Source organism: Phyllostomus discolor, chromosome 5, assembly GCF_004126475.2.
Source record: "Phyllostomus discolor isolate MPI-MPIP mPhyDis1 chromosome 5, mPhyDis1.pri.v3, whole genome shotgun sequence".
Taxonomy (NCBI): domain Eukaryota; kingdom Metazoa; phylum Chordata; class Mammalia; order Chiroptera; family Phyllostomidae; genus Phyllostomus; species Phyllostomus discolor.
The window spans coordinates 17,069,846-17,093,446 of record NC_040907.2 but is presented as its reverse complement, the minus strand read 5'-3'; the positions used below and the strand labels follow the sequence as shown (position 1 = coordinate 17,093,446).

At 50.2% G+C, this 23,601-nt stretch overlaps 2 protein-coding genes across 3 annotated transcripts; one reads left to right on the top strand and one right to left on the bottom strand.

Annotated features, from left to right (window-relative positions):
* The first annotated feature begins 492 nt into the window (after nt 1–492).
* Nucleotides 493–9,245, top strand: KDF1 (keratinocyte differentiation factor 1). 2 transcript variants are annotated; one of them, XM_036025572.1, is made up of 4 exons: nt 493–562; nt 6,557–7,627; nt 8,086–8,160; nt 8,656–9,245. In XM_036025572.1, exons 2-4 carry the CDS (start codon nt 6,589–6,591, stop codon nt 8,736–8,738), a joined length of 1,197 nt encoding a protein of 398 aa, XP_035881465.1. In that variant the 5' UTR covers nt 493–562; nt 6,557–6,588; the 3' UTR covers nt 8,739–9,245. The 2 variants fall into 2 exon arrangements, with proteins under 2 accessions (XP_035881465.1, XP_028368126.1); XM_028512325.2 differs by having other exon boundaries at nt 547–634.
* A 1,781-nt stretch (nt 9,246–11,026) lies between these two features.
* NUDC (nuclear distribution C, dynein complex regulator) lies at nt 11,027–23,396 on the bottom strand. The gene is made up of 9 exons (XM_028511863.2): nt 23,180–23,396; nt 20,306–20,383; nt 14,261–14,464; nt 14,107–14,172; nt 13,201–13,317; nt 12,929–13,123; nt 11,955–12,038; nt 11,744–11,862; nt 11,027–11,316 (listed from the first exon to the last, which is right to left on the bottom strand). Exons 1-9 carry the CDS (start codon nt 23,258–23,260, stop codon nt 11,265–11,267), a joined length of 996 nt encoding a protein of 331 aa, XP_028367664.1. The 5' UTR covers nt 23,261–23,396; the 3' UTR covers nt 11,027–11,264.
* Nucleotides 23,397–23,601: the final 205 nt, after the last annotated feature.

The window sequence follows — 23,601 nt, the reverse complement described above, 5'->3', positions numbered from 1 at the left end:
ATCTGAGCCCAGTGGGCCATGCAGTTGAGAATATCCGCTGAGCACCTAGTATGTGCCAGGTCCTACACTGCAGGAGCATCGGGAGTAAGACCAGATCCTGTCCTCAAAGTCAGAGGCTAGAGGAGGAGACAGGAGACAGGAACACAACGCTGTGCTGAGTATTATGATTAAAAAGTACAGAAAATTGTTCTATATAACAAAATCAGACAGGCCGGGGGGTCAGAGAAGGCGTCTCAGGAGACACGCCTTTTGAGCTGAGCTTTATAAGGCCTGGCAAGCGCTCCTGGGGCTCGGATGTGCTAGGACCACCAGCCTACGGAAGAGGAGACTGCGCCCCAGCGTCTGAACACTCTGCCCACCAGGCCTCACTTACCCCACTGGGCGCAGCACAGCTCTCAGAGCCTACAGGCGGAGAGCCCAAGCCTGGCTTAGGTGCCAGCCCAGTGCCTGGGGCGGGGCCTTGGCCCAGGTGCTAGGCGAGGCGGCACTTCGCGGAGGCAGGAAGTGTGTCCCCAGCGGCGGCCCGTGCGGTGCTCCCGCGAGAGGCTCACCTGCACCCCAGGTGAGCCGCAGGGGCGGGAGGAAGGGGGCCAGGGGGAGGGGCCGAGCCGGAGGCTCTCACCTGGCGGGACAGGTAAGCCCCGCGCGGGGCCCGAGGGGGCGCGAACCAGGGAGGCACCAGTGTATAGAGACCCCCGAGGCTGTGCAGGGGCGAGGGAGCGTCCTGGGCCGGTTTCTCGGGGGCCACCCTCCCACTTCCGGGGTGAGCGGACCCAGCCAAGGAAAGGCCTGAGCGGATGCCTGGGCCGGGCCGGCAGGGTGAGGTAAAGGGGGCTGTGTTCGCCTTTAGGGCTGCGCTGGCTTGGGGTGGGGACCGTGCACACCCTGAGAAACAGGGCTGGAAGAAGGCTGGGTCCGCTGGAGGGCGGGGGCCCCCCCCCCCCCCCCCCTGTAGCCGGAGAGGGTGGTGCTCGCCCCCAGGGCATTGCTGGTACTGGGGCTGTGAAAGTCCGCGGGGCAATGTTACGGTCTAGTCTCCCTTTCCCCGGGCTAGGTGCCCGCGGATGCAGGAGTTACGGGCTGAGCCTTTGGAGCAAGAGACCGAAGGCGCACGGATGCGGGGCGCGAGAACCGACGGCTGTTTCTTGAGCAGGATTGGGGCGCCCCTCCCGGCCCAATGTGCGAGACTCGACTGGGCATGGGTGTGGGACAGAGGCCGGTGCAGGGATGAGGGAGTTGGTAGGGAGACAGACCCCTGAGTGTGTGTTCTCAAGGACTGAGGGGTGGGGAAGAGCGTCAATTAAGAAGTGTGGAGAAGGCGGGCCTGGGGCCCTTTGAGCCTGAGGAAGATCCCTGTGGTGCCTTGGGGCTCCCAGTGACCCAGATTCTTCCAGGCGCTGAAGCCCCTCCATGCAATATCTCATTTAAACCTCACCTGGTGCGTGAAGATACTCATCTCCGCTTGCTAAAGTTGAGCAAACGGGCTGGGTAGCTCAGTTGGTCAGAGCCTTGTCCTGATAGGCCAAGGTTGCAGTTGGATCCTCAGCCAGGGCACATACAAGAATCAACCAATGAACACGTAAAATAAGTGGGACAACAAATGGTATTTCTCTCTTTCTCTACCTCTACCCATCCCCACCCCTCTCTTCCCCCTTCCTGTTTCTCTCTCTAAAATCAACAAAAAAAAATTTAAAGACGGGGAACTGAAGCCTAGAGTCTTGCCCCAGACTGCAATAGCAGCAGGGACCCTCCCCTCACAAAACCAAATGAGCACTATTCCTAGGATTTTGGAGGTTCGGGCAGCAGCAAGGAGGGGAAGATACAGCCTAGATGAGATGGGTCTAACTTGACTTCAGGAGCGTGCAGGGCCTAACTGCTGTGGGCAGAGGGGAAGGGAGAACTAGGCCAGGCATTGTGCGGACCTCAGCTTTTGCTCCTGTTCCCTCTCTCCCACTCCTGTTCGAAGTGTGTGGCACACAGGAGCTACATGGGCTCTGGAGTCGGCAGACCGCGGAACAAATCTGGTTCTATCCCTTTCCAGCTGGGTGTCAAGTCACTTCAGCTCTCTGGGCTTCAGACTCCTCAGTCTGTAAAGTGGAGGTATAACACTTACAGGACAACTGTGAGTGTTAAATAAAGCAGAACTTCTCTTGGACCAGAGCCTGTTTCTGGCCCACTCACTGCTGTTTCTCAACATTTAGCACAGTGCTGGGCACATGGTAAGTGCTCAGTAGATACTTGTTGGATGAATTTCATGAATAGTGGCAACTCCTAAAACCTTGGAGGTGGAGGAGGAGATAGTGACCCAGACCATCATCAGTAACCCCTTGATGTTCTTACAAAACCCCAGGCACCTCAGAGCTCAGTGTGGTTGAAACAGTATAGATATGCTCATCCTTCTCGTCCAAGGTGAGAGCCTGAAAGAGTCAGGGCTCCCTCCTTGGGCTTGTCATGGAGTTGGCCGCTGGCCACTTTGTCCCCTCCCTCTCAAGTAACAGATGGGATGGGGTAGTGGATAAGAGCTGGGCTAGGCTGGTTGGGTACAAATAAATGTGTGGCTCTGGACAACTTATTTAGTCTCTCTGTATAGTAATAATAATAATAATAACTACAAATAGGGCTGTGAGAATTGGTTTAATACATTCAAAGCACTTAGAACAATGTAAACCATCAATAATTAAGTCTTTCACTAGAATGCAAAAACCTGATATTCAGGGATTTTGTCTGTTTTGACACTATGTCCACAGGATTTATAACAGTATCTGACACACAGTAGGCCTTCAGATAGTATTTGTTAATTGAGTGAATGAATGAACCCATTCTCATCCCCATATTGCTCAAACTAAGGCAAAGGTTTTTAACCGCTTGCATTGCCTCCCTGGGCTGTGAAGGACTGTTACAGTTTCAGTTTGTACCCCTTCGGAGAGAAGGTCTCTCTCACACACGCACCCAGACTCTGCTGCCTCCACCCTGGTCAGCCTAGAGCCTAAGTCCTTTTTATTTCCACCCAGTGGTCCTTGCTCACCCTGGGGTCACACAGACTGTGTCAGTTCCCTGAAGCACTTACTGTACCTGAACGTGTTTCAGACATTGAGGCAGAAAGGAATCAGATGTGGCCCCTGTCCCTCAGGGTCATATTGGCTTGTCTTCAAACTGCGGGTTCAAGGCCAACCCAGCTGACAGCCCAGCAGAATGCTGTGGGGAGACATGCGGGGCTCCCGAGGGTCCTTGGGGAAGCAGCGCTGAGTGGGGACAGCAGAGTGGGTTGAAGAGTTGCAGGAATGAAGCACTCCTGTGTCCTCATCCACATTCGCCACGGCTAACAACCCCTCCCTCCCTTTCTCTCGCTGCAACATACACCTTCTGCTTTTCTGGGCGAAACGTTTTCAGATTTTGCAGACATCATGGTCTTTTTACCTCTACATCCTTCCATGTATATTTCCTAGAATAAGAACATTGTCTTATATAACCATAGTAACCAAATTCAGGAAATTTAACATTGACACAATATAATTAAATAATATTCAGTCTATTGGTGGTAAATTTCACCAATTATCATTATTCCAATTTTTCCTCTTGACCCAGGATCCAATCCAGGACCACACATTGTGCTTAGTTGTCATGTCCCTCAGCTGGGGCATGTCTCCTCACGGCTATATCCAGGTTATGCATTTTTGGCAGGAATACTTCATAAGCAATATTGTATCCTTCTTAGTGCATAGTATCAAGAGGCATGTGACGTCGGTACATCCCATTATTGGTGATGCTAATGTTGATCATTTGATTGAAGTGTTTGCCGAGTTTTTCCAGATTTGGGGGTTTTGGTTTCTTTTTTGTTTTTAAGTTCTCACTGGTTGCAGCAAATAGAAAGGAATGGAGGTGGCCAGAATGGGGGTCTTGACCGTATCTGGATGAGAGATGATGGTGATTTTGTTTAGGGAGGTGGCACTGATTTGCCCAAAGCACATTACCTAGTAGAGCCAGAGCTGGGACTAAAGCACAGGTACCCAGACACTTAGTTCCCACACATCAGCAGTTCTAGGATCCCAGTGCCATTAAATTAGGGATAAAAAGGTAAGGGATCAATATTTTAGAAAATCCAGGCTAAGAAGAGTTACTGCCCTGCAAACCCCTACGTGTGACCAAGTGCCTTCCCAAATATATCAGCACGTAGTGTTTCCTGGCTCCCTCTGGCAGAGTTATTTTACTCTGGTGATGCCTCATCTAAACTACAGGTCCCATGTTACAAGCCTTTAGGCATCTGTTTTCCCTACAAAACCATGTGTAAATCACAAGAACAGGGTCTACAGTTCACTCTTCTTTGGTTCTACAGTGCCTGACACAGGACCAGGCTCATTATTATGAAATGAGTGAAGTCTTAGCTCTGAGCTTGCTAGCAACCAAGTCAAAAGGGGAAAGAAGATGTATTTTGTGGCTTGGCTTTCTTGTCTAATCAAAAGAAGCAAAACTGCGTGGTGTAAACATTGCTAGAAGTGCAAATCTGCGCCAGACTGAAATATTGACAGGGTACCTGTTACATTCCCACCTCTGATTTGAAGGACGAGGGGAAGAGAGAAGGTGGTAACGATCGGGTTTGGTGGCAAGTCACGTGGAAAGGCATTTACTGAGTGGCCTCAGAGGCTCTGTGCTGGGTGGGCTTACCAACAGTGGGAAGAAACTGGGAGACTATTCCCCAGACAGCAAGATCCCATGAGATATTTTTTCTTTTATTTTTTATTTTAGTGAGAGGGGAAGGGAGGGAAAAAGAGAGGGTGAGAAACACCGATGTGAGAAACATCAACTGGTTGCCTTCTATACCCCAGGGAACTGAACCCGCGACCCAGGCAAGTGCCCTGACTGAGAATCCAACCAGCTACCTTTCAGTTCTTAGGACGATGCCCCACCAACAGCCACACCATCCAGGACTTTTTTGCTTTTTAGGTGGTAAACTATCAATAACCATTGATAAAAATTTACCATTTTTAACTTTTATTTCTTGATTTTAGAGAGAGGGAGGGAGAGGGGGGAAGGAGGGAAGAGAGAAAACATCTATTTGTTGTTCCACTTATTTATGCATTCATTAGTTGATTTTTTAAAATATCCTCACCCAAAGACATGCTTATTGATTTTAGAGAGGGGAAGAGAGGGGAAGAGAAACATGGATGTGAGAGAGAAACATCGATAGGTTGCCTCTCGTGTACATGCCCTGACCAGGGACTGAACCCACAACCTAGGCATGTGCCCCAACCAGAAATTGAACCCACGACCTTTCCATTTGCAGGTCAACTGAGCCACAATGGCCAGGGCTCATTAGTTGATTTTTGTATGTGCCCTGATCGGGGATCAAGCCCACAACCTTGGTGTATCCAGACGACACTCTAACCAACTGAGCTACGTAGCCAGGGCACCATTTCAATACTTTTAAAAAATCATCTTCACTACCTGTTCCTGTGGTGCTGAACACAGTCACAGTCGTGTGTAATCATCACCACCACCATCTCCGGAACTTTCATCTCCCCAAACTGAAACTCTACCCGAGGAAACTCTGCCTATTCAATGCTAACTCCTCGTTCCCTCTACCAGTCCCTGGCAACCATCATTCTCCTTTCTGTCTCTATGGATCTGACTATTCTAGATATTTCATGTAAGTAGGACCATACAATATTTGTCCTTTTATGTCAGGCTTACGTCACTTAGCATAATGTCTCAAGGTTCATCTGTATTGTAGCATATATCAAATTTTCATTCCTTTTTAGGGCTGAACAATATTTCATTGTATGTGTACATCCCATTTTATTTTATTCATCCATCTCTCAGGGAACCTGTGGTTGTTTCCATCTTTTGTTTATTGTGAACAATGCTGCCGTGAATATTTTTGTAGAAATATGTGTTTAAGTTCCTGTCTTCAGTTCTTTTTTGTATATACCCAGAAGTGGAATCGCTGGATCACACTGTAATTCTGTGTTTAATTTTTCTGATGACCCACCAAACTGTTTTCCACAGCAGCTGCGCCATTCTGCATGCTCACCAGCAATGCACAAGGGTTCCAACTTCTCTACATTCTCTCCGATTCTTGTCACTTTCGGGGTTTTTTTAGGATTTTATTTATTTATTTGTTTGTTTGTTTGTTTTTAGAGAGAGGGGAAGAAAGGGAGAGATACATCAATGTGTGCTTGCCTCTCACACACTCCTACTGAGGACCGGGCCCACAACCCAGGCATGTGCCCTGACTTGGAATCAAATCAGGACCCTATGATTCGCAGGCTGGCACTCAGTACACTGAGCCACATTAACCAGGGCTGTTTTTCTTTTCAATAGTAGTCATTCTAATGAGTGTGAAGTCCCAGGAGATTCTGACATGTAGGTTAGACCACAGAAAGAACTTCCTCCTTCTGGAAGGGGGAAGGAAGTGAACACTAGATGAGGGTCTGTGGGCACACCTGGGCTCGTCCACATCACAGGCCTCTCACAAACCAGAAGTCTAAAGCTCCTCAGGTCAGTGCAGGAACCTGCCCCTAATCTCTGATCTTGACTCCTTCCTGACCTCTCCCCCCAGGTGCCTGGCTGCAGCAAACCATGTAATGAGCCATGCCCCGCCCTGGACATCCACGCCCATCATCTGGGCCCCCACGCTTGGGACCCTGGGAGCGGCCATCAGAGCTATGCCTAGAGACCTATGATGAACCATCTCAGCCCCCACCAAGCCGCCGCACCCGTAGGCCAGACCCCAAGGATCCTGGCCACCATGGGCCCGAGAGCCTTACCTTCATCTCCAGCTCTGCTGAGCCTGCTGCAGAGCCCCCAGCTTGCTGCCTGCTCTGGCGACCCTGGGTGTGGGACTGGTGCCTGGCTGCCTTCTGCTTCCGCCGCTGCCGGGATTGCCTCCAGCGCTGTGGAGCCTGTGTGCGGGGCTGCAGCCCCTGCTTGTCCACCGGGGACTCCCCTGAGGGGGCTGTGGAAGTCAACTGGGCCAAGGAGCACAATGGAGTGCCTCCCAGTCCTGACCGTCCACCCTCCGGCCGGCGGGATGGCCAGCGGCTCAAATCACCCATGGGGAGCAGCTTCAGCTACCCTGACGTCAAGCTCAAAGGCATCCCTGTATATCCCTACCGCAGTACCACCGCTCCAGCCCCTGATGCGGACTCCTGCTGCAAGGAGCCGCTGGCCGGGCCCCCACCCATGCGGCACAGCCTACCCAGCACCCTTGCCAGCAGCCCCCGTGGTTCTGAGGAGTACTACTCCTTCCACGAGTCGGACCTGGACCTGCCTGAGATGGGCAGTGGCTCCATGTCAAGCCGAGAGATCGATGTGCTTATTTTCAAGAAGCTGACAGAGTTGTTCAGCGTACACCAGATCGACGAGCTGGCCAAGTGCACGTCAGACACTGTGTTCCTGGAGAAGACCAGTAAGATCTCAGACCTCATCAGCAGCATCACGCAGGACTACCACTTGGATGAGCAGGATGCTGAGGGCCGCCTGGTACGCGGCATCATTCGCATCAGTACCCGAAAGAGCCGCACCCGACCACAGACCACAGAGGCGCGCTCCACCCGGGCTGCTGCCCCTGCCACCACGGCCCCTGACAGTGGCCATGAGACCATGGTGGGCTCTGGGCTCAGCCAGGATGGTAGGTGGGGCCCCACAGGGCTGAGGAACAGAATGGAGGAGGCTCTGGCCAAGGGAGGGCAGCGCTGGGGTCTTTGGCCACTGTGGGACCACCCTTCAGGCAATCCCTGCTCTTTTCCTCCTTTTTCTCAAGGGCTCTACATCTCCTAACAGTCTCCTTCTATCCCATGCTACCATCTTCCCGGTGTAGCTTCCAGGCCCGGCATGGTTAACAGGACTCAGGAGCTTATACGTATTTGGACCTCTGACCTGTCCTGGCCCAATTAAAACACCCACCACCACTGTGTGTACCCAGAAGCGCACGTGCATGCACACAACTTGTTATCTGTCTTTGCTTTAAACATTGTTTCTCCAGCCCAGCTGTGAGTGGTCCCTCCCTCATCGGGCTGGGGGCAGAAGTGGGGAGTGGAGTTGAGAATTTGCAGTAATGACCACTGCCCCCTTCATGTTCCTTTCTAGAACTCACAGTGCAGATCTCCCAGGAGACAACTGCAGATGCCATCGCCAGGAAGCTGAGGCCTTTTGGACCCCCAGGTTTGGTCCTGACCTGATGAGTGTGGAGAGGAGAGGGGACTGCCCTAGGGACCCCCACATGCCCCACTCCCAACTTCCTCCTGGGGTGGGTGAGGACGGGATCAGAAAGGGACAAGAAACCTGAGGAGCTACAGATGCCACCCCAGCCCTGCAAGCTAGCTGCCCCTGAATCAGCAGGAAGGTGGTGCCAGGACAGGCAAGCTGGAAGTGATGGTACACCAGCCTCTAAGCCCAGGTCATTGGAGGATGGGAGGCCATCCAGTCTGATGCTATCTTCTTGGCCTTCACAAGCCCCTGGGCATGGGGTTGTTACCCTTTTACAGACAGGAAGGCTGGGGCTCAGAGATCAAGAAACTGAGTGGGCCGCCCAGCCAGGATCAGACAGCCCCAGGCTCAAGTTTCCCTCTGCTCCTGCTCAGCGGGCTTCTCCCTGCCCACGGGACCTGGATGAGCGCCTTCCCCTCTCAGCCTGTCTCCTCCTCTCTTCCCCATCAGGGTACCCCGCCAGCCACGACTCGTCCTTCCAGGGCACCGACACGGACTCCTCAGGGGCACCCCTGCTCCAGGTGTACTGCTAACCCCAGCGGGGCCCAGTGGCTACAACCAACCTCTTTGGAGAGCAGCACAGCCTGCAGAATGAAAAGGGGGACCAGGACCCCCTTGGGGGTGGCAGTGCCCACTCTGGCTCCTCCACCCTTGGTTCCTGGAACGCGTGCACTTCACTGGGCCATGGTGCCCACATTCCCCTGGGTCCCTGGCTGGCCTGACCCGTCCTTTCTGCCTCTGGCCTTCAGGCAGCCTGGGCCATGGAAAGCAAAAACTTAATTACCTTATGGGATTGAATCCCAGCCCCATGCCTAAAACCTGCCCCCCAATCATGCACCCCTCCCTTTTCCCACAGCAGGTGGGAGAGGGTGACGGCTACAAGCAGCTTGTCTTTAATGGATTGGGTTGCGGGGCAGGAAAGTCTCCGTCGATTTCTGTGGGCAGTGCCTACTCCGTTATATTCTGTTGAACAGTTGTTTCCACTACATGTATCGTGACCATAGTTAAAAGTACAAAGGAAATAAAGATGTCTGTCTTGTCAGCTTGGCCGTGGCACTGTCCTTTCTGTCCATTTGCCTGACTACTGCCCAAAACAGGAAGCAGGATACACTATCCCACCTGGCTAGTGTTGTAGGGCCAAGGTCAGAAAGCTAAAATGGGAGCAGTAACACCAACCTCTCAGACTCACTGTGTTCCCAGAGAGCACGCCCAGGCAGTGTCTGGACCTGAGGTGTCACGTGTGCTCTGTCACTGTGAGGTTCTATGCTGGCCTGTTTGGACTACGCTGCTGCCCAGGCTCACTGCCTGCAGGCTGGCTGCAGTCTCACCCAGCTCTGGACCTGCGACTCCCCCACCCCTCCCTGCTGCTGCAGAGCGCTGTGTTCCTGGTAACCTTCTCGACCTTCCCAACAACACTGGAGTGGGGTCATTTTCACAGAAGGTCAAAGAATTTAGAGGGCCACACGGCTAAGTAACTGTGGCTCTGGACCCAGAAACACGGCTAAGTAACTGTGGCTCTGGACCCAGAAACTGGTCTGAGATTCTGCCCCCACGCTGGCAAGCTGACCTGCTTGGGGCAAAAGCAGGGTCCCAGACAGCAGCTGGGTTCAGAAGGATCCTACTTTGCTAGTCACATAGGAGGGTCTCTTTCTCCCGTGAGGCCAAAGCCCACCAGCCCAGCTGACTGATGAACCACCTGGAAGGACCCAGGACCACCTCACCTATAGTCCCCCTAGCCCGTATCACTGTCTTCGTGGGCATCCTTTGGAAAGTGACAAGCAAGCAAACTGTCTATCCAATTTCCTATTAGACACACAAGATGGCCCCTTGGGGTTATGACCACAGGGTCCAGTACCAGTGATAAAACGGGCCTTTCCATTAAGCTATCTCATCCAGGTCGAGGCCTCTCCAAATCTGAAAATGACCACACGGCACTGCAGACTAGAGATATCGCAGAACATAGGAGTGATGAAACAGTCCTTCAAACCCAGCCTTGGCCCTACAGCACAATTTTCCAAAGCCAGCCTTGGGAACCAGTATTGGCATTCCCAGAGAAAAGGATTTATCGAGCACGGGAAATAGACAAAACTAGGTACCGCACAGCCTCAAAGTCTCCAATAAGCTATCCTGAAATGCTGAAATATGCTGTGTTCCAAAAATTCAGGGGTCACCCTAGTCCACAGAGCGAAGCACCCTGGGCAAGTCAATCTAGATGTTCCTGCTGCAACCATAACCTCTGCGGCCCCCTGCACTCGGCGACCTCCACTCTGGCCAAAGTGAGGTGGGGGACTGGATTTGGGCAGAGGCAAGCACCTCTCCAGCCCTGAAACCTGCAGAGGTCTGGGTCAGAGACACCAACAGTAGGGCCCCACTGGACTCTACCTAGAGCAGACCTGAGCCCAGGCTGTCGCCCCTGCCTTTGCTGCTCTCAGCCCCTGTGAAACAACAGCATGTAGTTTCAGAAAACCTGACCCAGGGCTGGAGGACAGACCCACTGCAGTGGGAAGATGTCTTAGAGGTGAAAATGCAATCAAGTACAGCTGCTCTTAAATCCTGCCAAGGAATGGGCCCCTCTAAAAACCAGACGTATGTTCTGTTCCCTATAGCCAGAAAAACTCACCTTTGCTCAGAATCACACACAAACTGCACGTCTTGATTTAATCCTCCCTTTAAGTAATGAGAAACTGAACCCCAGACAGGGGCAAGAACTTGCCCTAGGTCACGTGGCGGAATCAGCTAGACGCCAAGTCCCCAACTGCTTGCAGCAGGCACAAGAGACCCGTTCTCCCAGGGAAAGGCCAGAGAGAAGAGAGGAAAGAAGTGGAATTGGGTAAATAGTTTTAATGTGTAACAGCACAGTAGGCCAATTGGGGAGGATAAGAACCCCCTCCAGGGCCTCAGCCCTTCTTCCATGATGCCCTGGGACCTGTGTGCCTAGGCCGGTCCCATGCCTGCCTCAACTCTGAGGCTCTCAAGTCCCAGAGAAGGGTGGGAAGGAAAGGTGAATGGCTGTCAGCTCGGCCCCAAGAGTTCAGGGAGGCAAACGGGCTAGTTCAGGGCTAGTTGAATTTGGCCTTGGAAAAATCCATCTCCGGGTGCTGATCCATGAACCTGGGAAGGGAAAATAGGAAGTGAAACGGGTTGTTCTCCCCCCATATTAGTCCCTCTCTCCCAACCTCCCGCATGAAGTCTAATCTCTTTAGAACCCTGAGCAACCGGGAGCCAGGCCAAGAATGGGGTGTACCCCAGGGTCTCTGAGGCCCATCAGCACTCGTCATGCGGCAAGGTGAGGTGCCAATATTGGCACTGTGCTGTAGATTGCAATGACCACCTATTACCTTCCTTTCTATCCTCAGGTTGCCTTGCCCCCAAGATTACCTCAGCAAGTGTTTAGGGTGGGCAAGCTGAGGCTATAAGGCTAGGAACTTGGCTGGCTCATTCTGGAAGGGGCAGGGCAGCTCCTGCGTCTTGCTGCTGTCACCAAAATCCAAGTCCCCCAATATTCACCACCCCAAACTCCAATCTCTGGATTGCTCACTTTTTCAGAATTTCCTGTTTCTTCTGTTCGTCCGAGGTAGGCAGCCCCATAGACTTCTGTCTCTGGTCATACATCATCTTCTCCACCATGCTGCGTGTCTCGCTGTCCAGGTCTGAGAGCTGGGGGCAGGCAGCAACACAACAGGTGAAACTCTGGGGCCACCCAGGTCCTCATCTCCCAGCCGAGGCTTCCCCAACCAGCCAGGGCTCACCTTGGAGTTCTCGGGGTTGATCTTCTTGGTATTGATCTCAGGGTCACTGGACACCAAGCGGCTCCACCACTCCATCTTGTTGATCTGTGAGGAAGGGGAGGATGACCGGGGGGTGGGAAATAGTTGACTCTGGGCCCCAGAAACCACCCACCAACCCTCCCAGAAACCAAACTCCCACCCACGTCCTTCACCTGAGACCCAAGCAGGCCTATGCTGGGACCTTAAGTAGAGGAGCAAGACCTCTGCCCTCCACAGCAGCTGGGGAGGCTGACCCCAATACACTTACAAATCAGCATAAAGGAAAGAATGAAGTATCGAGGGGCATGCCATCCAGGGAGAAGGGAAAGCAGTGAGAGTGATGCCTAGCTAGGGCAAGCACTATACCAGATTTAAGGAGCAGGGAAGGACATTTCAGGTGAGAGAGAAAGCGAGTGCCGAGTGCACAGAGGGCTGAGAGAGAGGCGGCCGTGGCCAGTCAGGCGGGCTGGGACGGGCCTCGGGAGCCATCCAGCCCTCCTCAGACCTGTGGCACTTTACGGAGACTGCCTTTGTTTCCTGACATCTGTGTCCCACCTCTCTTTTTGAGGGACAGCAAGAATGTACACTTCCTGAGGGCAGTTTTCTATGTTTTGTTCACTGTTTTCTCCAGCATACAGAATAGTCCCTGGCACACCATACATGTTTAAGTATTTGTGAAACTGAATACGTATATAAACCTAAGGAAAGGTGAGCAGCTAGTAACAAAGACTGCTTTGATCCGGACTCCACCCTTTCCTAGATGTTAAGAGCTTGGGCAAATCTATGAGCTACCCTTTTCCTGACTCTAAAATGGGAGACACCTATCTGAAGTCTTGTGTGATTAATAAGGTATGTCCACCAGGTCCCCAGCATGGTCCTTAAGGGAATGAGCAGAAACCCTTTCCCTTCCTTCATCAAGAATGAAGATGCAGGCCAGGAGGCTGGGCCTCTCACACCTTCTCCAGATGCACCGTCACCACCTTGCCGTCCTCGATGAGCCAGGAGCTCTCCTCCACCTTCACCTCGTTGTAGAGCTCGCCATCAATGATTGTGGGCTGCCCCTTGAGCCCCACCCGGAGGTGCTTCCTCTGGATGTCCACCACCACATCCTTCCCCTTCAGCCGGAAGTTAACACGGAAAGGCACCGCCAGCTGCATGACACAGAGGTAGGTGGTCAGGAGGGGCCCCGGGCTGGCTCCCTCCCCTTCACCCTTGCCCTGCTACTCACATCCAGCTCCGACAGGGTCTGTGTCCAGCGATAATTGGACAGGTCTGCCCCGTTGCCGAGGTTAGGCTTCAGTTTCCCTTTGTCCTTCTCATCCTCCTCCTCCTCCTCCTCAGCCTCCTGCTCACAGTCAGAGTGCTCAGCCACTTACTTGACAGACACAGACTGAAACCCTCTAGGCCAGGCCCAGGACTGGCACTGGGCTACAGCCACAAGATGAGACAGACCCGGACCCTACCTACTCCATGGCCCACTGGGAGCCAGAAGTAAAACCTGGTTCTGGTCTCCAAGGAGCTCAGACTGTTCTGACCATGTGATAAAGGACACAGCTGAGGGGCAGTGACAACCAGCGATGAACCCACAGGATCCAGCTGGGGCTGTCAAGCCAAGGGATTTGGGAAGAAAGCCCAGCACAGAAAAATAGAAGGTCACAAAATAGCCACGAGCAGGGCTGTTCTAAAATAAAACCAGGCTACTGCCAAATGGTCGACATCCTTTTTCTGTGTCTGTATAGCAAAGACCCCTAGTCTCAGATCAGAGCCTCCAGAAAGCCAAGTTAATGCCCCAGCAATGGTTAATTGTTTGGGAACCTGGACTTGGTCAGTGGGAGGAGGCTCATTCCCCAGAGTGACCCACCACAAAGGGCCAGGCTGGGCCCCGACACCCCAGCCCACCTGAACGACACCTGCATAGGCACTGCCCTCTCTGGCCTTCGGGCTTTCTTGCCAAGGCTTAAAGCCAGTGGATTTGGGGTATTTTTTACACAGATCCTTTGGTCCAATGTCTCTGAGTGAGCAAGATCTTGAAGTATGGGGAGGATCCCGAAGCTGAGAGGAGGAAGGGTATTCTGGAGATGAGACAAGGTGGCAGAGTCCCCGGAAGTTCCCAAGCATCCCCAGTCCATCTCACCTGCTTCCCTGGTGAGTCAAGGCTGCCATTCTTGAGCTGGGCCTCATGATTCTCTGCGTCTTTTTTCTGTGGCAGAGGGCAAAGCAGTTGGCAGGAGGGTCCTCTCTTCCAGTGCCAACAAGTCGGGGAGCAAGTGAGGGAAGCCCATTCTTACTTGGTCAATCTCCAGCTGCAGCCTCTCTGCCTCCTCATCTGTCAGCTCCTTGATCTGGGGCCCAGAGCTCTCTGACTTGGCCTCCCTGGCCAGCCGAGCTGCTCGCTCTGCCTTCTCCCGCCGCTCAGTCTCCTGCCGAGCTCTCTTCTCCTGCCGGGCCTTCTGTGCCAGCTGATTGTGGTGGTTAAAGGTCTGTGTGATGAGCTGGGGAAGGAAGTTTAGGCAATGAGCCACTGAGACAGGAGACAGTCTCCATCTGCTGGATGTGTGGGCAAGACATTGCACTCAGAACCTCAGTTTCCTCACCTCCAAAATGGGAACACAAGTATCTGATAGTTATCACGAGAACACCTGCAAATACCTGGCTCAACAGACAGTGACTACATTAAAAGAAAAACATAGTCTAGTGACTTAAGAGTATGGACACTGAATTTGGACAACCTGGATTCTAATCCAGGTTTAGTCACACACTAGCTACTGTATTTTTTTTGCAAATTACCTAACTATAAGAGCTTCAAAACCCTCACCAGTGAGAATGAATCCCCACCGCATAGGTTGGTGTGCAAACCAAATGGTTAAGTGCTCTGATGCTCTCAAAGTCCTTCCCTAGAGAGGGAAGCTATCAGAACTCCAGACTAGGCCCCTCTGAGCTTTTCCTGAGCTCGGACCTACACTCGTCCACTCTGTCTGTACTGTGGCCTTGGACAAGTGAACAAACAGTGTCTTCTAAGCCTGTTTCCTCACCTTTCATGAGAATCAGACATGACAGACACTTGTCTAGAGCCTGCCACAGTCCTTGCCACATCACAGCTCGCCTGGCTGAGGCTAAGCTGAAGTCAGCTCTGGGGCCTGGGGAGAAGTATCTTCTCTGCAACCAAAACAAGAGAACAATGGCTACACCTCACTAGTAAGTAACTCTCAAAGTACGGTGTTCCTACAATCTGTAGCATTAGCATCACCCAGAATTTGTTAGAAATGCTAAATTTCAGGTCCCACCCCAGACCTACTGAATCAGAATTTCTGGGCGTATGGCCCAGCAATCTGTATTTTGAACAAGTATTCCTGGCTAATTCTCACACACACTGGAGAGTCACATCTAGATTTGAGTTCCTGCCCTACTCCTTCTGGCTGTGTGACCTCAGGGGTCCCCTCTCTCTGTGCTTCTATTTTATCCTAAAAGCAGCCTTGCATAAGCTGTTCTTTGCCTAGAATGTCCTTGTTCCTACTCTCAGGTCACCTGGCAAACCCCTACTCATCCTCCAGGACCAGCTCAAGTGTTTGAGTTTCACCTTTTCATCTTCAGAAGGCCTACAAACAGACCAAACTTAGGAAACCCAACCTATATTGACCCACCCATCTGGAGGCCTCGCAGGGTACCCACCATGTAATCAGTAAATCAATAAACTATCTTCCCAGAATCTCTGAGTCCAAGATGGAGGGAAGAAGGGGTCTGCCAAAGTTGAGAGGCCCACGAGGTACTAGGGGTCACCCAAGTTACTCATGGGCTCCCAACTGAAGGCTGGATCCAATGTCCTGTGACTTCTCATTCGTTTGATGCCAATTTCTCCTGGCACCCCCATATCCTCAACCCCATGCCATACTGCAGAAGTTCCGTAATCTACAAAGTTGAAAGGGCACCAAAACCCTTCCCAATACCAACTGGGTTAACATAATGGGGTGGGAGGGGGAGAGGGGGTGAGAGAAAGAGAAATCAGCTACCTGAAGGCCATTCTGCTGTTAATAGAAACAGTCATGAGATAATTACACCAGCGGAGATTGTTCAACCACAGGGCTTTGGTTCCAAGTCCCTAATCAGGGAGACCTTGAACTCAAGCCATTTGCTAACCAGTAGCCAAGGGTAGGCGCAAGCAGAAGTCCTCCCCTCTCCCAGCTCCAGTGAATCATGTTACATCTGTCCTGTTGCTTCCTAGCTCCTGGAGGTTAAGTAAGGGCAGAGCTGAACCACAGGGCAGAGTCAAGGCCAATCACAGCAGCCTCGGACCCCACCTCCCCATCTCCTCCAACCAGCTTTACCCAGGCTCAGCCCCAGCCCCAGCCCAGCCCCAGAGACCCCTGGGGGTGTGTAGCCTACTCAGAGTGCCAACCAGCAGGCTGTCAGTCGAGCTGCTACCACAGGGCACATCTTTGGGAACCACAGCCCAGCAAAGTAGGGAAGGGGTGAGGAAGGCTGAGCTAGTTCTAGAAGATAGGCCCCAGACTACTCAGTGGACATACCTGAACACAGGCTTTTCCTGACCTGGGCTGGGTGACAGGGATGCAGAGTGGTACCCACCAGTCTAGCCAGGGAAGACATAGAAGTGTTTAAACCTAATCCAAAGGCACGAGTTCCTGAACTTATATTGGGGGGGGGGGGGGGGAGGCCGAACGGAGGGAGAATCCCCAACACATCTGAGGAAGATGACACATTCCTATTTATTTTCTTTCTTTTTTTTTTTTTAAGATTTTATTTGTTTCTTTATTTTTAGTGGGGGGGTGGGGGTGGGGATATCAATGTGCAGTTGTCTCTTGCACACCCCCTACTGGGGACCTGGCCCACAACTCAGGCATGTGCCCTGACTGGGAATCGAACTGGTGACCCTTTGGTTTGCAGGCCCGTGCTCAATGCACTGAGCTACACCAGCCAGGGCTATTTTCAAAATTTATATAAATGTAATTTTACATGTATATGTTTGTTTGTCTTCCTTTAAAAGGCTGAACATATTCCATTATATGTATATGCGTTTTGTTTATCCATATGTGTCAATGGACACATGGGTTGCTTCTACCTGGTGGGTACTGTAAATAGTTCTGTGAATATGAGTGTACGAAACTCTCTTCAACTTTCCATTCTTTTGTGTATATGCTTAGAAGACTGCTGGATCATGCAGTAGTTCTATTTCAATTCTTTGAGGAACCACATACTGCTTTCCATGGTGGCTACATCCCTTTATATTCCCACCTACAGTGCACACACAGGGCTCCATTTCTCCATATCCTCACCAACACCTTTTACTTTTTTTTTTTTTTGATAGAAGCCACCCTAATGGGTGAGAGGTAGTATCTTATAGTTTTGATTTGCATTTCTCTAACAATTAGAGATTCTCTAACAGTTAGAGATCTTTTACTTTATTTTTTTTAAGATTTATGTATTTATTTTTAAGGGAGGGGAAGAGAGAAAGAGAGAAAGAGAGGGAGAGAAGGATCGATATACAAGAGAAACATCAACTGGCTGCCTCTTGCACGCCCCCAACTGGGGAACTGGCCTGCAGCCCAGGCATGTACCCTGGCTGGCAACGGAACCACTGACCTTTCAGTTCATAGGCCAGCGCTCAGCCCACTGAGCCACACCACCCAGGGCAGGGATGCTGAGCATCTTTTACAATAGTTCTTAGGAGTTACAAAAATTCATCTTTACTAGCAATGCCCCAAAAGTAGCCTTCTCCCACATTCTTGTAAGTACTTGATAAAAAATTTTGTTGACAGGAAGAAAAGGGCATCTCACTGTTCCTCCTACATTTCCTTGACTACCTGTGAATTTGAGCATCTGTTCATATTCCCTTTAGATCTGCTCTTCCTGTAATTGCCCACTGTTTATCTTTTCTTGTCAATGTACAAGAGTTCCTCCATATTAAATCAGCTATTAAATTGTACCTGCCCTCTACATTGCAAAATCTACAGTTGACTTTCTATGTCAGTATCTCTTTTGCCATACCAAAGTTTTCAATGTTTAAAGAGGCAAACAGCCACCTTTTCTTTCATAGCTTCCAGGTTTCCACTTGCAAGGCCTCCCCACACAAGGTTACACAGTTTCCTACCTCTCCTTACAAGACTCCGCTTGATCTGCAATTTATTATTACATAAGAGTTAAACAGATGGTACAATTTTGGTTTTTTACAGATGAATATCCATTTGTAGCAGCATGACTTACTAAATCATCCTTTGCCTACTGAACTGGATTACCATATTGGACCGATATTAAATCCTTATGCATGCTAGACTTTCTCTAGGTTCTCTTTTCTGCTTCACTGGTCCACTTCCCTTCCTCTGTCTGCACCATACTGATCTGATCATTATGGCCTTACTCAAATCCACAATCTCTCATCCCTAATTCCTAGTCTCCAAAGCTACAAAAACTAAGTATTTTTGTACTTTTTGTAAGTTTGTAGCATGAAGGTATTTACAGTCTTCATGTCTCCCACTTGGTATGAATACTGATATGCATTTCTCTGCAGAAACTTTAATGTGCTTGATTACAAGATGCAGCTCCCGACCCCCGGATTGGGGTGATGTATGAAAAGTACAGTATATGCACTGTATTGCCTCCTAAAGTCCAAAGAATTCCAAATCCCAAAACACATATGGCCCCGAGAGGCTTAAAATAAAGGGACTATGAACTTGTGTTCTCATATGCCAGCCACTTTATAACCTTTTTATCCTCACAGCAGCCTTGTGAAGATTATCCTTGCTGACAGGTAAGAAAAATGAGGCTCAGAGAGATCATGATTCAGCAAACACCACACAGTTGTCAAGCAGAGAGTGGAGGGACTCATGTCTGCCAGACTCCAGAGCCTTTGCTCTTTAACTTCCGAGACTGGAAATGATGTACCTGGTGGACCTGTACATGGTAGATGCTCAACACAAAGGAGTTACTGTGTTGCACCTGGAGACCAGGTGGGAAGCCTAGACAGGTGTCTGCCTGCCCAAAAGTCTGACCAACCTCCGGGGAAGAAGGTGACCCTCTGGGAACAAAGAGCCAAGGAGCATAACCAGGTCCAAGAGGGAACATGCAGACAGCCAATACATGGTAGCTAACGTTACCCCAATATGTCTGAGGCTGGTTAATATCACTCATCCTTCTCCCAGCTTCCTCTTACTCATCCTTTGTGCCTCACGTATCACTTCCTCATGAAGTCTTCCTAAGCCCCCAGCCCAGGTTAATACCCATTTTATGCTCCCTATTGCACACTTCTTCATTTTCCTTTCTTTTCTTTTTGGAGGGAGGAGGGTACCATACTGAGAAATTGATGAAAATAAAGACTATGTCTGTATTCACCTCCCTAATCCTGAAGGGAATGGAATAGTACCTAACGGAGGCAAAATGTTAAGTGTTCACAACACATTCATTTAAAATTTTTAGTAAATATTCATTGAATAAACGAATGAATGCTGATGTTATAAGGTAGTCCGGCCCACAGAAAAAATGGGAGGCGCTAATGCTAATATAAAACAACATCTGAGCCAGAAGAGATCCTATAGATCAGAGTCCACCCTTCTCCATCTTACAGATGTGAAGGTTAAGACCAGAGAGCCCTGGCTGGTGTGGGTCAGTGGATTGAGCAGCAGCCTGCAAACAGAAAGGTCGCCAGTTCAATTTGCAGTTAGGGCACAAGCCTGGGTTGCAGGCGAGGTCCCTACCTAGAGGCACGACAGAGGTAACCAACTGATGTATCTCCGGCACACTGATGTCGCTCTCCCTCTCTTTCTCCTTCCCCTCCCCTCTGTCTAAAAGTGACTAAATAAAATCTACTTTTAGAAAGAGCAAAGGGAGAGAAAAAAACATCAATCTGTTGTTCCGCTTATTTTATGGTTGATTCTTATATGTGCCCCCACTGGGTACTGAACCTACAACCATGGTATATCAGGACGATGCTCTTAGCAACTCAGCTACCTGGCCAGGGCTAAGCTCAGTTTCTAACATTTGCCTGCTCTCACTTCCCAGCTAGGTAATTATAAAGGCAGTTTTACAACAGACTCTGGTTCTAACCCTGGCTATCCCACAACTCAGCTCAAGGTTTTAGATAAAGTGCCAAACACCCCAGAGCCAATTTCCTCATTTATGAAGTAGGGACAGTAACACCTACCCCTTTGGAACTGCTAAAGGTTCATCAGAAATAGGGCAGATTAAGCACCTGGCAGGGAGAGGGGCTTCAATGCCCCTTGGCATTTACTTCTGCTGAAGGTTACTATTACACTGAAGAGAGGCTAGGTGAGCTTTCCTTCCAAAGAAACAGAGCTATCAAAGGGAGAATAGCCCCCAATATTTACCTTCTCGGCCATCCCCTCTTCTCCTCCAATGAAAAAGTCTGTTTTGCGTCGAAGGAAGCTGAAAAAAGTGTTCACAAGCTGAAAGACAAAAAGAAGATTGAAGCTATAGAGATGCCCTTTTGGGAGCTCCTCAACCGCACGAAAGTCAACTTCCTTTATCTACAAGGGATCTTGGGGCTTCATTATTTCATCCAGGAGCCTCTCAACCAAGGAGACATCCTCCCAACCGGGCCACACTTTAGTCACTTACCTGTATCACCTGAAAGGCAGATTCTCGTTTTTTGTGTGTATGTGTAAGGGTGTTTCACATTCTTTGTGGCCCTAGAAGCAACCTAATGATATGAAGGACTCCTCTTACATCCAGGGCTTAAAAAGCATGGGCCCTCACCCTGGCCGGTATGGTTCAGTTGGTTGGAGCATTGACCCGTAACCAAAGGTTGCGAGTTCGACTGCCAGTCAGAGCACACACCTAGGCTGCAGGTTTGGTCCCTGGTCTGGGAGTGTATAATCCCCCGTCCGGGCACATATGAGAGGCAACCAATCAATGCTTTCCCCTCGTATCAATGTTTCTCTCTCTCTCTAAAAGCAATTAAAAAATGTCCTCAGGTGAGAATAAGGAGAAAAACAAAACAAAGCCTGGGCCCTGGGAGGAGACTTGACTTTGGGTGGTGAACACACAATACAATATACAAATGATGTATTATAGAACTGTATGCTTGAAACCAATATAATTTTATAAACCAATGTCACCCCAATAATTTCAATAAAAATTAAAAAGCAAACAAAAAATAAAACAAAGGAAAAGCACTAAAAGCAAAAACAGACAATAATCAGGAAATCAGACAAGTAAGCAAGGTAATTTCAGATGGGTATAAGTTTTAAGCAAGAAATAAACAGATCTTCTTATAGAGCAGCAGTCCTCAAGATGTGGTCTGGACATCTGAGGACCCAGAGAGGCAGTAATTTGTCTTTTCATCTCATGCCCTCACAGGGGTATACACAGTGGAGTTTTCCAGAGGCCACATGACATGTGATATTACAACCGATTAGAGGCAGAAGCAGTACCAGAATCTAGCAGAGTCAGTCTTGGATTAAGTCAAATATTAAAGAGACTGACCTCAAAAAGAGTAAAATAATGTTTTTCACTAAATTTATTTTGTTCTGGAAATAACTATTTTTCATAAAGAATGTTTACATTAGCATACAATGACTGTGTTGTTATTGTTTTTCAATGAATTAATAAATAAGTCTTTAAAAAAAAGGTCTTGCCCTGGCTGGTGTGGCTCAGTGGACTGAGTGCCAGCCTGCAAACCAAAGGGTCACCAGTTCAATTCCCAGACAGGGCACATGCCTCAGTTGCAGTCCATGTCCCCAGTTGGGGTCATGAGAGAGATAACAGATTGGTGTTTCTCTTGAACATTGTTCCTCTCCCTCACTTTCTCCCTCCTTTCCCCTCTCTCTAAAAATAAATAAAATCTTTAATAAAAGAATCAACCAATGAGCTCTGGCTGGCATAGCTCAGTGGATTGAGCGCAGGCTGCGAACCAAAGCATCAAAAGTTCGATTCCCAGTCAGAGCACATACCTGGGTTACAGGCCATGGCCCCCAGCAACTACACATTGATGTTTCTCTTTCTCCCTCCCTTCCCTCTCTAAAAATAAATAAATAAATCTTTTAAAAAAGTATAACATTAAATTCAAAAGAATTCAAACACTGTGTCTTTGTTTAAAAAAAATAATCAACCAATGAACACATAAATGAGTGAAACAATCAATCAGTATTTCTCGTTCTAAAAATCAAGAAATTAAAAAATAAAAATAAAAAACCCTGTCCCAGGGAGACAGAGAATCAGCAGTGAACTGCGGAAAACACACAGGCCTAAGGAGTCTGGGCCCCTCTCTAGGTCAGGGACCTGCTGAACGGCCTTGAGCAAGTTCCTTTGGTCTCTTTACAGAATGAGCATTCTGGGCTGATGTTAATAGGCTTTTTTACCTCTAACTCCCTGTGTTTTGGTCCCAACAAACCAATGCCAGAATCAGTACTAGGTGATCCGTGTTGTTAGCACACTATGTGTTATTGTGTGTGGTCACTGCGCATGAATTATGCTTTTGAAAAACTCTTTGTAAGCTCCATCAGGCCAAGGATAGGTTTATGCTCAGGTCTGAATCCCCAGGACCCAGCCCAGTTGAGTGTCTGACACACATCAATCACTCAACAAATACCTGTTGAATGAACAAGCCTGTTTTCTAGTTAGTCCTCACTGTACTTCATTTCAAGACACTACTCCCCTACAAAGATTCACAGGGATTCACAAGTCTGTTTCAAAAGCAAAGAAACTGAGGCTTGAAGACAAGTTAAGGTCCCCAGTGTGTCGGGTGGTGGAAATCAACTGTGAACCCAGTCCTCCAATTCCCTACTGAAGCCTTAAAAAACCACGTGCTAACATCACCCTGCCCCTCAAACATCACCGGGCTCGCTCCAAATAGGTAGCTGCCAATCTCAGTAAGGATTCGCCCTAGGGGATGCTCTTCGCAGGCGGCCATCAGAGAGGAAACGGGGCCGGAAGAATGTGTGAGATTGAGCGGGGAGGGGTGATCCCAGGTTCTTGGGGTTTTCCAGGAGCAGGTACAGGGACGCCGGAGTTACAAAGATAGAAACTGAGCAGAGCTCGGGCCTGAGACTGATACGAAGGGGGTAGGTCGTGAGGCGGGGAGGCCAGACCTTCCAGGGTGAGAATGTGGAGGTATCCTTGTAGCCTGGAAGGCCCAAGGGTGGATCTTGGCCTTTGAAAGCAGAGGCCAGAGGGAGCCTGCCTAGGGCCTACCGGGTGGGCGGACGCCGCTAAACCAGGCCTGATGCCGCACGGGCCGTTACCTCCTGCACACCGCCCTCGTGCTGCTGCGCCATGGCCAGCAACATGCCGTCGAACCGCTCCTCCTCCTGCTCTCCGCCCATCACGCCGACCGCTAGCCACGCTCCGAGTTCCGAACTCCGCACTCGGGTCCGCGGTTCCCCTGCTCCTTCAAGTCGAGTTGGGCCTCAAGACTCCAGCCCCCCGCCTTCCGCAGCAGCGGAGCCGGAAACACGCACAGATTCGCCGCTCCGACCCGCCTTCTCCGCCTCTCTTCCTGTCTTTTTCTCGCCTGGAGGCCATTGAGCACGCAGCAAACAGCCCGCTTCCTCGACCACTGGCTAACTTGCTGAGCCAATCAACAAGCGCGCCCAGTAAGCTGTGGGCGGAACCGAAGGCTCCCAAGTTTGGAGTGCGTTGCTATGGTCACCAGACGCTTTGGAGC